The 13,777-nt window shown below is 38.2% G+C and overlaps 2 protein-coding genes across 2 annotated transcripts; both read right to left on the bottom strand.

Annotated features, from left to right (window-relative positions):
• Positions 1 to 9,408: 9,408 nt before the first annotated feature.
• LOC147603385 (polyphenol oxidase latent form, chloroplastic-like) lies at positions 9,409 to 10,179 on the bottom strand. Its single transcript, XM_086796957.1, has one exon. The coding sequence runs from the start codon at positions 10,177 to 10,179 to the stop codon at positions 9,409 to 9,411; it is 771 nt and encodes a 256-aa protein (XP_086653083.1).
• A 147-nt stretch (positions 10,180 to 10,326) lies between these two features.
• Positions 10,327 to 11,325, bottom strand: LOC147603384 (polyphenol oxidase, chloroplastic-like). Its single transcript, XM_086796956.1, has one exon. It carries the CDS (start codon positions 11,323 to 11,325, stop codon positions 10,327 to 10,329), a length of 999 nt encoding a protein of 332 aa, XP_086653082.1.
• Between the last annotated feature and the right edge of the window lie 2,452 nt (positions 11,326 to 13,777).

Here is a 13,777-nt window from a genome sequence, read left to right as displayed (position 1 = left end):
AAAATTATAAACTTACACAACTTAGAAGTACCTTCATGAAGACTAGGAGTACCTTGAAATGTGATCTCACCAAAGCAACATGCACTTGAGCAGCATATATTATGTTTAGGGTACTTTTGAGTGCCCCATAGATACTAGGTTTTTGCTAGAAAGTACTTTGGATGTGCAAAGTAGTGCCCTTCTTTTTTTTTGTTTAATGTAGAGTTTTGAAAAGGTGATGGATATTCCTTTAGATTTATTTTCACCTTAAATGTATGCTAAGAAATTGACATCAACTTTGAGAAAATGTAGCGAGATAGAGTTTCTCTATTGCTCCAAGGGGATCCTATCCTATTGCAAAGATATGCCTACTTAGAGGCTCAGGATCTCAACTGTCAATGAAAATGCATTATAAGTACCTTCATAAAGACTAGACATACCTTCATGAAATGGATTATGAATACCTTCATGAAGACTAGAGGTACCCTAAAATGCAATCTAGGCAAAGTAGCATGCTTGAGAAGCCTATATCACGTTTTAGGGTACTTTATGTGTTTCTAGAAAGGCATTACATTTATGAAGAAAATTTGATCAACTTATTCAAAGTTCCCAAAGGTTCTATACTTATTTAGGGTGCCCATAGATGCCAGGTTCTACTAAAGAGTAACCTGGGTGTGCAAAGTAGTGTCCATTTTTACAAAAAATGTAGAGTTTTGCCAAGGTAATGGATATTCGTTTAGATTTATTTGCACCTTCATTGCATGCTACATAGTTTACATCAACTCTAAGAAAATGTAGCCAAATAGAGTTTCTCTATTGATCTAAGGGGATCCTATCCAACCTCAAGGTAAACATGCTATTTATACTTTAGAGTTGTTTTTCTAAATATGTCAATATTTTAGATTTACTTATGAATTTTGATGTTTATGGTTGGCAGAAACATCAGTAGAAGAAAATGTTTATGATTTTTCAGTACAAGATGGATCCCATTATCATTGTCACAGTTTTTACCAATGTTCAATCCAGATAGTTTATCACTTTCATCAAAGACCTATGTGCGTAAGCAAGATCTTTCAATTGAATACAATGATAGGTAAAAGGTTAATAAAAAATTCAGTAAGCTACGAGATCGAACAAAATTGGTTGTGAAGCATTATCCATGGCATGGAAGAAAATATATGCTTTAGAGAAAGGTGTTGAGCTAGCATTGCCAAGAAGAAACAAGGATGAGTGAGTAGTTTTTCAGGGGGCACTTTCACATGGAGGAGGAACATCAAGAGGATGAGCATGCAATAACACTAGAAGAGGAACATAATAAAGATAAAATTCAGCACAATACGACAATCTAAAGAGGATGTCAATGTAGCATGAAAAAGTGATATATGCTATTTTAGTTCTTCCTTGTTTTAAGTTTTGCGGCGAGGAGTGTGTTTTATTATACTACTTACAAGTAATGTTTAATATCTCAGAAGATAATACACTAGAACTTATTGTTGCCAATTCTTGTGGGATGAGGAACAGTTAAATGTTGAGCACGATGGCGATGAGTATGCTGCTCTTGAGGATGTCTTATTAAAGTATGCTGATCTTAAGAATGCATTAGAGGTAGGCTATAGAAAAGCCAAAAGCTACAAAGAGAAGAGAAGAAGAGTTCTCTAAAATTTAAAAGCATCTTAAGATATCGGATTAGGGTGCACCAAAATTTATACAGGGTGATGTTGATGTTACTAAAGAGAAGGATACTACTGTAGGAAGTTGTTAACTAATCTATGGAATAATAATATATTGGTTTTTGATGAAAATCCATATATATATATATATATATATATGATAGCAAGTTATGTTAAACATTATGTATGTTTTTAGGCTATTATATATGTGGTACTAAATTTGTTTTTTTTTTTTTGTAGCTTAGTGTTGAGCATGATGATTTTCCTCTTCGAGCAAAAGGAAAGAGATAAAATGGCCATGGCAAAGATGCTGCATTGGCACACTACATAAAGTATTTGCATAATTAAAGTTGTTGATTTTCCATCACAAATATATAAAAGACATAGAGCTCGAGATGATTACTTTCAAAGGAATAACAATGTCCATTAGCGGCTCTCCTATTCTTATTAAATTTAAAACATATCATACTATTAGAGAAACATTGAGCCTTGAAAATTTTTGGATTTTCTTCTAGGTTACAGGCTTCTAGGGCAAAGTATTTTCTTTCATACATTGCAGATGCCCTTGTATTTGGGATAGAAGATCCAAAGAGCTCATGGTAAGCACTACATGGTGAGGTATAATGCTAAAGAGGATTAGTAAAAATGTGAAGATGCCATAAAACATGTTCATGCAAGATTTAGGTTCTACAAGACCACATACACCTGTAAGGTTAACCACAAATCTCTACAATGTGGCCTCTTTTGCAAAGTGGAAACGAATGCTGACAAAGTCTCACAACCTTTAAATGATGGTAGGATCAATCCACCATTGATTTATACATACATTTTTTGCCCTCCACTCTGCATGCCTTTGTGTTGCATTTGATTTCTTATATGCATCTCCTCTTTTTTCCTTTTGTGCTACTCAAATTGCTATCATGGGTTTTAGCTTTTGTACTTGGTGTCTAATCCTTAATCACTGTAAAATTCTTATGTAGAACCATTGAAACAATTCTTTCAAACTATTTTCTCCGCCACCATGTTGTGTATGTTGAAAAATATGCACTCCTAGCCTAGTAATGGGACTTCTCCATTCCTTCTTGAGTTGATCAAATTACTGGAATTCAATACTCCTTAATAAACTAAGGGAGGTGATTGTAAATGATGTGCTAAAAAATAATAATGATGTATGTTAATGATTATAAATGTTGTTTTTTAGCTTGTTATATTTAAAAGTTTGAATTATATACATACTTTATAATGTGTGATATTAAAATCTTCCCATGAATCCTTCATGGACTTGTGAAATACTTGTAGTGTAGTCATTATAAAAATTGTTTCAATGCACTGGACTTCCAATATTTATTTTCACAAAAATGAAAGATCTTGTTAATTGACTCCCCCACATCTGCTTTTTTTGTTCTTGAATTACCGTTGTTAGCATGGTCTTTCATAGCATTATGTAAGGCATATTATCTAAACATTTTTATATGTCAAGTGCGCTAGAGACCTCTAAGATATAAAGTCTTCAATAATTTATCTCCTTAGTGAAAAAGGGAGAGTCATTGGATTAAAGCTTAGGAGTAGTGAACAGTTGGTAATTCAATGTTTTGCTGATGACTCTTTTTTTTCCTGAGCGTAGATAATGATAATTTGAGGCAGGAATTATGCATCATACAAAAATTTGCCGATGTTTCAAGCTCCAAAGGCAACATTAAGAAATCCAAGATAATTAGTTTGTCGAGAAAGATGGGGATGTGAGGTGATTCAGAGAGGTCAAATCATTAGGCTACACCTGGGAATTCCTTTTGGGGTGGAGGTGACAGAACAAAACATAACTGATTGGGCCCTAGAGAGACTCACCCTAAAATTGAACAAATTAAAATTGAAGAAATGGGAGGGGTAAGGATTCCATTTCATGGGAGGGGTAAGGATTCCAATTCATGATAGGCTAATCATCTACAATGTTATTCTAAATGCCTACATCATGTTTGAGAGCCCTGTGCTCAGGTTTGGTAAAGCCAGTGAAAAAAATTAAAGGACTTGTAAGGGACTTTCTATGGAGAAATAGGAGTAACAACAGCAGGAGAGTGGTAGCTTGGCTTACTTGGGACAAGCTGAGTATGCTGAGGATTGAAGGTGGCATTAGTATCCTGCATCTTCCCAAATGTCTACATTAGGAAGAGTCATGGCCTAGAATGTTAAAGGAATTAGTGGAAGATTCCCATGTCCTTCAAAAAAACAGATGGTTTGGGCTAAATTGGAAAGACAAGTTTTCCTATGCTCCTCTTAAAATTACAAGCTCTCCCATTTGTAACTTTCTATGTGGTAGATGGAAGGAAGTGATGAATCTGATGTGTTGGGATGGTTACCCCAAAGTTACAGGAGGCAATTCTTTTTTCAGTTTGAGGCTATGGTGGAATCCTAAATTTAATCCCCCTCTTGTATGCCTTAACATTACTCTAGCCAAAAAACTAAACAAAATAGGCCTAAGAAGGTTGGCTAATTTGTTGGGACTTGTCACTAGTGGGATGGAAGGATTTGGATCAGATGGTGGTATAATTTGGATTACTACCAAGGGAGAGGCAGTTGGTAGGATAGGTGTTGACAAAAGTGCAAAAAGAATGGGTATCCACACAAGTTGGATAAAGGAGTACCGAAGACTCTACACCTTGAATTAAGAAAGAGTGAGAAAAATGCAGTATATTGCAACAAAGTTTGGAAGGTAAGCTAGAATATTGGTTTCTAGAGGAAGAGATGGAGAAATATGTGGGAGGCAAGTATCCCAATGAAAGCCCATGTCTTCTTATAGAGGGTATGCATGTTGGCCTTACCATTACGACTCAAGCTATTATAAAGGAACTTCACTTCTAGAATTTTCCCAAAGCGTAGAGCTGCTTTCGAAGATGGGAGGCATGCCTTCAGGGATTGTTGAGCTATTAGAGGGGGGTATGGGGTAGAATTGGGAAATGGGTATCTAAAAGTGTAGGGGTTTAGAGATTTTGGGAAGATTGGGTTCTTGGAAGGTTGGCTGATGTTGATAGAGAAATAAATCTAGTATTTAATGTCATTATATTTTGTTATTTGTGGGAAATTTGGATTTCCAAGAATAATATAGTCTTTGAGAAAGAGGTCAACATTGGGGTAGATGCCCTAGAGCTACTGTATAAAATTATCCTAGTTTATATATTATGTTAATAAACTAAATGATACTGACATATTTCAATTAATCCAAACCCTGCAAAACAGACGTGTATCAGATGATCTGTTCCACAGATTGGCACACCCTTGTACATACTAGGTTTTTCCTAACTATTGACATTATGCAGGGTTACTCAGGACATGATATGAGAGAAAAGCTTTGTAAGTTTGGTTCAAAGATTAGAAGATGGTACCTAAAGGAAAAATAGCCTACCTACACCTTTGTGGATTTCATTGAGAATCCTCTAGGAACAAGACTAGTTGTAAAGATCTGGGTAGGTGGGAAAGTTTTAGAGAAGCAATGTCCCAAAGGATGTACTTATGAAGCCATGATGATTGCCTATATGCAATCAGGTTATCATATCTCTTGGGATCAGTCTTCCTTTGTTTGGTAAGAGAAAAGGTGGGATCTCATATGCAAGCTACTTAATTGTAAGTTGAAAGATCTTGGACTGGAGAAGGACCCCTCTGGCTGATGATTCTGATGTATTCAAGAGAAGAATTGTAAATGAACTTTTTGTAAAGGATTGGATTTGTTAATATTATATATATTTACTGTTCCCAAATAAAGAACTTATAGCCTTTCATCTTTCTGGCATTTGCACGTACAAAAGGACAATAGTTTAGATCTTGTTTTCCATTAAAAGAAATATATGCATATAATAGACATTACAATAAAAATAAGACTAAGAATCAAAGAAAAAGTAAAATGTGTTACCATATAGGTCTTCAAAGAAGATGTTGACAAATTAAGGAAATACTTAGACTTGTAGCCACAAACATGCAAAGAGAAATATCATGGAAGATTATTGAAAAAGTAGAATGTGTATTCCCAAAAAGAACCTAAACACTACTTATTATCTACTCTTAAAAACATCATGCATGATTAACCTCCAAATCTAAAGTCTAAACTTAATTAAAAACCTAAAGATTGATTATTACCTACTTTAAGAAAATCCTGCCAAACATCATGAAAGTTTACCCTCCAAATGTAAAGTCTAAACTTAATTAAAAACCTAAAGAGTGATTATTTCTTACTCAAAAACAATTCTGAGTAGCAAACCTTTTGAGCACAAAAACTTCAAAATAGAAAGCTTAAACTTAACATGCATTATCAGTAACTTGGAACCTAAAAAACTAATCAAATAATGACATAAACATCAACAAGGTATCATAAAAAATTAGAATCATAAAGACTTGAAGGCTAGTAGACTAAGCAACATACTTGTAAATATTTTCCTAACAAAAGAAGGAGAAACGCAAAAGCTATGGTAGATTCGAATAAATAGTAGAAAAAAGAGAGACGAGGGGATAAGGGGGGTGGGGTGGAGGGGGGACTAAAAAAAAGAGGAAACAAAAAAAGTGGAAATGAAAGAGTTGTAAAAGGAGTAGAAAAAAGAGAGGCAAGGGAAGAGGGGGAGGGAGGAACTTGAAAAAAGAGTAAACAAAAGGGGGGAAACGAAAAGTAAGAAGATAATTTTTTTGAATTACAGTCAAATCACCTTGTTGTTAAGAGAGTATAAGCTACATCTTCCACTTCCTTATATTTTAATATAAACCTCTTAATATTTTATTTGAGAAACTTTAACTTGTCAGAGTTGGTGGTAGAATATTCAAAAAGATCCATGTTACGTGGATATCTTGAATCTTAGCTCTCTCATTGGTTGGACCATTCTTTTTTTAATACTTTATTATAGGGCCCTTTTTGAGTCCAAATTTCACCTAATGAGTGCTTTGCTCTGATAGGAACATGGATCCAAAAGAGCAAGTGATTTTATATTATTACCATCATCTTCGATGCTTACCCGGATACATACACATCACTTTCAAAGGCATGATTGATACCTGAATGCCCCATTTGTATTTTAGACACACTTTATGCAAGTTTTAATCACAAAGAAATCATTATAGATTCAAACTTAGCAAGAAGGGTTGTAGATTCTTATCTATACCCAAGCAAGATAAGAATCCCATGATGGTTGTAATCTATTTCATTGTTTTCAAGAATGGGTGAGTTCTGTAGAGAGAGTAGAAATAGTCCATAAAATTTTGAAAGAATTCAAGTATGAGCTTAAGACCAGCATAGAATAAGATCTTAAAAGCGCCTCTTGTTTGGATATTTAACATATATAGTTTGTTGTCCTTGTCTAGCTTCAAAATCAAAATCTTCTAGTTCATTATCGCTCATTGTTGAACATGAATCTTGACAAGCTTTGTTAGAATAGCTGTCAACTCTACCTTTTAAATGAATAGCATCTAGTCCATGTGGAAACAACCTCTTATGGGATTTTTTGGGACTCAACTAGTATAAACATTGCTCTTGTGAATACACAACTCATGGCCATGGGTTTGGACTTGGACATTCAGTGGAAATGATGAGTTTTTATTTGTGGGCTCGGGTTTTGTGTGACACTTGGGAGGTATGTTTTGGTTTTTCACCACCTAAGATAGGACTTCTAGGATGCCGAGGTCTTTACCCCCTCAATTGGACATTTTCTCCCTACGTTCAATTTATTGTGCTTGTTATTCCGAGCTCCTACTCTCGGCATTGATTAGTATTGCATCACAAAAAATGTATATATTTAATGTTATTAAATGTGCTATTTTGTGTTGATTTGATTTTAGATGATTAAAAGCTAGGAATTTGTTTAATTTTGCCTAAAGAGGTTAAAGAATCCCTAAAATGAGTGAGCAATAGATTATTTGTGATTGATTTTGATTAATCTTTTCTTTTTTATTTGCTTAATCATGTTGGTTTTGGATGATTAAAAGCTAGACAATTGTTAAATTTTCCTTAAAGAGGTTCAAGAAGCCCTAAAATGAGTGAGCAATAGATTATTTGTGATTTATTTTGATTAATAATTTCTCTTTTATTTGCTTCATTATGCTGATTCTTGCTTACTTGAGTAGTTTCGGTTTCCAATTTGTTAAGATTAAAGTATGTTTTGCTTAATGTCTAGCTTGGTCATCGTAACATTTTTATCACATTGGGACTAAGCTTAGTTTAAATCAAACGTGCTTAATTGGGTCACTAATCACAGGCCAAATTCAAAGTAATTATTTAATAAATGTGCGTAATTGGGTCACTTATTAGAGGAATCACATAAAAAAGTTCATCTTGCTGCTCAAAAAACAACACAAAGGGGATTTGAAGAAGTAGGTTCTATGCAAATACTCATTTTGATTAATAGGCTAATAGCCACATGTTTGAGAATGACAAGGTCTCTCTCCTAAAGCGGCCACACCTGTGTGCAACAACCCCAAAAGCCCTTGCAGTCTGAAGCCCTTGAGTAAAGGTAGTAGCGATGCCAAGGGAAGATGTTGAAGTGAATTTGGAGCTCGGTGAATGCATAGGATGAGTATTTGCACAATCTGCCCCTCCCTCCCTCCATCGACCTCCTCTTACAGGCATACTTGATGTTGAGTTTCACCTTTTAGGCAATGGATGCTCACATGCTACAGGATGGTCACTACTGTAGCCTGTGAGCATCTTTCTAGTGTTGTTGTATCACTAGAATAATCCATGATATAAACATTGCAATGTAGTGTGTGCACATCAACGTTTATATCAACGTTTTGAGATCGGATAATTTTTACCTTTTGTACACACCATGGTCCCGATATTCTAATTGCATATTAGAATATTCTAGAGAGCACATGCCACATATTATTCATAATGGTAGATGGTCCTTTCTATGAGATCAATGTGAGATTTTGTTTACTCAATTACTTAGAATAAATCCTTACGAGGTTATATTTAAATGGATTTAGTGTGGAAGCTTAGGAGTCTATTTTTAATTTTATGTTTCATTAGATGGCTACTTCCTATCAGAGATGGTTCATGCCACTTCTTACTATATATAAAAGAGGACACATCTCTCTCCATGTGTCTATGTATGCCAAGCACCCATCAAACTTGATGTGTCTATGTATATGCCAAGTTCAATGGTGCTTTGTTCAAAGAAAACGAAGTGCTTGAGGATCTCCCTTTGTGGATATATATGCAAAGCATAGTGCCTTGATATACAAGTATGCCAATTTTGATGCTTTCTTCATAGCCGTCCATCATTGCCAAAATGGTCTTCAAATTTAAGGCCTACTCTATGGTATCCAAACCACTCCCGTCCCGAGGATGGGTTGGGGGACTAGTATTGATAAAGATTCTATACACACCATAGTCTCTATATTAAAATTGCATTGAATTAATTCTCTTGTTCATTTTCTTATCCCTTTTAATTTTATTTTCGTCCTTACAAAAAAATGTGAATCTAGTCAAAATAACTCATGCAAGTGGAAGGAATGGGAACCTCATTTGGATTTTCAAGCATGCTAGGAAACCACGTTCACTCAAAACATAATCTATATACTATGTGTCAAAGAGTAATTATACTGTAATTATTTAGTGATCGGCAACATGGCCCATCAGCCAAGTTTAATATCCGGCAATATCCTTACCATGTCACCAATCGAGGACCACAAGGAAAACAAAAGCGTACAATATAAAGCATACTCAAGATCCGTAAGCACTGCCTCTTCCCAAGACATTCACAGCACAACGCTGTAGGTAGGCCGAGCTCTAAACATATACGATCTTAAAACCTGCTATGGTCACGGGAGTGGCGCTGGTAGCTGACACTTTCACTACGACGGTGACAGTTATCTTCTCCTGATCTTCGATGCCAAGCTTCGTGATGTTGTCGCTGATGCTGAACTTCACATTGATTCTGCTCTTCGACATGTCCATCCCGATGTGGGGCACATTCGCATAAGAGCCCACATACTCAGCACAATCCAGAGAAGTTGTAGAGTCTGCATCCGGCAGGTTAATGAAAACTGCCAAGTGGGTTGCTGAGGTCTTGGGCACCTGCACGTCTTGCAGAACCAGCACCTCTTCCACTTCGGACTCACTAAGCCCCTTGGATTTAGCATACTCTGCTAGATTAGTAGGGCGTGTTACGAGGGAGGAGAGCGTGGTAGTGAGATCTTGAGCTTTTTTACCTTCGGCAGCAGACCCCACTTCAGCAAGCTTGTCCTTGCCTTTTGGAACAACCCCTTTCACCTTAAGGAGGGGCTTGGGCTCAAGCTTGAGCCAAAGCTTGTCGCCTGGGGCTTCCTCATAAGTGACCCCTAGCTGCTTTTTAGTATCCAGGCAGTCTTTCACATACACTTGCACCAGCTCTGACTTCTCATTGTAAAACACAAATGAGGAGTTGAGGAAGTCGGAGTCTGTGTAAAGATCTTTGCGACGATTCGGCAGTGCATCCCACACGGTCCACATCCGATCAACATTTGCATGATGGCTATAGAACAAGGGGTCCCTCCCAGCAGAATAGAAGTTGCCCGTCATGATTCTAATTTTAGGCCCCGGCTACAGCTAGTCCTGCACTTTTAGCAGACGACGAGCATCACCTGGAGTACTGTTTCCAGGCTACTACAGTCTATGATTGGTAGGTTTACTTCATGTCTAGCGGCTAATTAACAAGGCGCTGATTGCTTACCCGAAGAGGGGGGCTGCTCCCATGAAGAGGGTGGCGGTGGTGGGTTTGACGGTGGACTGGTACATGACACTGAGATTGTCGGCGATGATTTGGCTGTCGGTGAGGTTAGCAGAGGTGTCGGAGACGCTGAGGGTGTTGATGGAGGGGGGCAAGTGGTTCTGGTTGCGCTTCTCGTCGTAGAGGGCAGGATAGGTCTGGGCTTGGGTGAACAGTGCAGGCATGACGTTACCGCCAAACTTCTGGTCGTCCCAGTTCCAGAAAGGGAGGGCAAAGGACGGGTCATTGATGAGGCTGGCTAGAATCTTCTCGTGGAAGTAGAGGTAGTAGCGATGCCACGGGAAGAAGGTGTAGGAGAAGTGTATTTGGAGCTCGGCGCTGCTGTTCTGCGGGGACGGATACGCCCCATTGCAAAACGCGCAGTGCACGTCGGCCTGCTGCTTGAAGCTGCGCGGATCAGTATCCGGCAACGCTCTCATCAGCTCATAAGCCTTGTTGTATTTCGCAATATAGGCAGCGTCCACCTTGTTCGCCGGTTTCCTTACCTTGAGCACCGAGCCCGGACTCGGCGTGAACACCTTCGGCGCACTCGCCGACTCCGGCAAGCAGCACGTCACGGTCGTTCCGCTCGTTGTGCTCACCGTCGCCGGCTCACATTTCGCGAGATCCGGCGGCGTCACCGGCACTCCCACTGCTGGGTAACTCAGCAACGTCGACACACCCGCTACTGATGCAGCTAGCAACTCTCGTCTCTCCAGATTAAGTGATCCATCCTCCCTACGTCCATCTCTCACATCAACTCTACTACCCTTGTCAACCTCAGATTCCTTATACCCTTCTGCTCTCCATATTAAACGCGTTCTCGAGCCTACGCCGGCACTATCACGGACCCCCCTAAAAGGGCAACGCACCTTGAGAAACGGCGACTCACCCACACAAAGGCGAGACTGGCTGGATGAATGCAAGGTGAATGCGTGAGCTGAAGCTAACGAAGCCATGGCTACGAATCTCAGAGAACACAAGCTGCCCCTCCCTCGAGTATTTATAGGCATACTTGATGTTGGGTGCCCATGATAGCCAAGAAAACATAGAGAGAGCATCTATTTGAGCATGACGTAAGCATAGCACCAGTCGTATGATGGCATGTATTATGGCCTCTCTTTACATAGCATCGTAGAGATGTTGTATAGCACGATATGACCCAATAAGAAAGGGTACAAACATTATAACTCGCAAGCTCTTGAAGCTGCAAGCTCGTGACGCTCTTGAACGTCGGGCCATCCAAAAGCCTAGATTCCCTTTGTAAGCTTATATCCGTAGTACAAAGTGTGACATACTCACGTTCTAGTTGCATGGACACCTTATAATCTTTGTTTTGGGGAAATATAGTCATATTTATATTAGTATGCTATCCATCTACATGTAAAACAATCATCCTTTTACACATACCAAAGGAACAGTTCAATTCTCAACAAAAAAAAAGGGAACCTAGCATCCCCATACTCTTCTCATATTTGCATCCATAATTCTCCCCCCCCCCCCCACCTATAGCACTAGTAGAGCTCTTTATTATTTAGCAACTGGGACAACATATTAGATGGGATCAATCATCTTTTGTGTGGGACAATGAGAGGTGGGACCGAATTTCTGGGCTTCTAAATAGGACACCTTGTAATCTTTTATCACTTACTCATATTGAACTAAAAAGTACTTACCAAATATGGTTTTGCATCGACATCTTGATACACAAGAGTAGGTTGTTGTAAAATCATGCAGAACAAGCTTAGAGGTGAATACTTGGAGTTTTCAATGTTGCACACATGAAAGTTTTAAGGCATGCCCAAGCTAATAGTCATTGCTATAATCTTAGTATGCTTAATTATCTATCAAAGTATTTGCTATTATGAACTTTCCATGATACATTGTAGGCTTAAACATATAAGTTGATGAAACACATCTTTGTACTTCTCATGTTTATAGTAAGAAAAGAACGCAAAATTTTCTTCATGCATCACATCAACCTTTATTATACCCCAAGAGCATGACGTAAAATGTTGCATAATTAATATAAGGGATGGTCTCTAGATTTAGAATTCTAGGAGATGCAATTTTTTTTGGGCTTCAATGTCTTTGACTTTAATTAGAAATGGAGCTAGCATTTCATTTTAAAACTATGTGTACTTATAAGGTATCTTTTTTTAAAATCTTCCACACACTTCACATGAGAAGTTCTGTTGCAATGAGGCAATAGGTGCTTGGGTGTTGTTCGCACGTTAGGAGTTACAACTTCTATGCAATGCATGTGCTCATTCTTGGCTCTATTTAGTTGACATAAAAAATGGTCGGTTTGCTTGGGTGTTGTTCGCACTTTAGGAGTTACAACTTTTATGCAATGCATGTGCTCATTCTTGGCTCTACTTAGTCGACATAAAAAATGGTCGGTTTGCTTGACAACAAGTTATCTGAAGACTTCAAGAAGAAATAGAGTGCTATTGCAAACCATTATATTCAAGTGCTTTTACATTCCAATGAGAACTCATGGAAAGTCTCACCTCATCACACCATGCTTGTACATAATAAACTCTTGAAGAAAAACCTTCTAGGGAACTATAGAAAACTAGTATTAATACATAATGGACAACCTTCTAGGGACCAGTGAACTATAAGAGACTCGTATTGATACATAATGGACTTAATTAAAAATCCTAGGTAATATTACTTTAGTAGTGAGTTAGATTTATTAACTTATGATATTGTGTTTCAAGTGTTTATAATATTACACTCAAGTTTTTTTCTAATTTGATATGAGTGTCGATTTTTCAAAGGTATCTTTTAAACTATAAAGCTGAAGAGGTCTCGGGTGACCCTATGGGAATTAGTAGCGTCGCTACATCCAAGGACAACCTAGGCTATTACGACCACTAGGCAATGCACTACCAGGTGATGACCCCACTATGAGCATGAACACCACCCCCCTTTCGGCACTGCAGCAAAGCCCCCATCGCGCTCCCACCTCCTAGTGTGCTTCCCTCCAAAAATACCAATCGGGGGTATAACTCTAGCTTATATATGGCTCTTCGACTTCCTATGTTTCTTCAATGGGATATTAATCTAACATATCTTCCAATCATTTCATGCTCGAATTACCTCCACACCTCCTCCATTAGAGCCACCTGAAAATAGCAGTGCTAAGACCACAAGCCCGAGCTCTGATACCATGTGAAAATTCACAGTAGCACTCCCACATCCAAGCATAACCCAGGCCATTAGGACGATCAGTTAACACACCACCACCAGGAGCACGAATACCACTCTCCCTTAGGTTTTTATTATATAATATAGAGTTTTAAATATTAGAACATCGCTGGGCCTGTTCTCGTGGGGTGGCCACCCGTGGTACTGGTGGTGGGTGAGTGGCTCTTTCCTTGATATTTGTTTTGCTGTAAACTC

The sequence above is a fragment of the Cibotium barometz genome, chromosome 64, assembly GCF_041138505.1.
Source record: "Cibotium barometz isolate CiBa-2024 chromosome 64, ASM4113850v1, whole genome shotgun sequence".
Classification (NCBI taxonomy): domain Eukaryota; kingdom Viridiplantae; phylum Streptophyta; class Polypodiopsida; order Cyatheales; family Cibotiaceae; genus Cibotium; species Cibotium barometz.
Note: the sequence above shows the minus strand (reverse complement) of the source record. Positions and strands in the feature narration are given on the sequence as shown.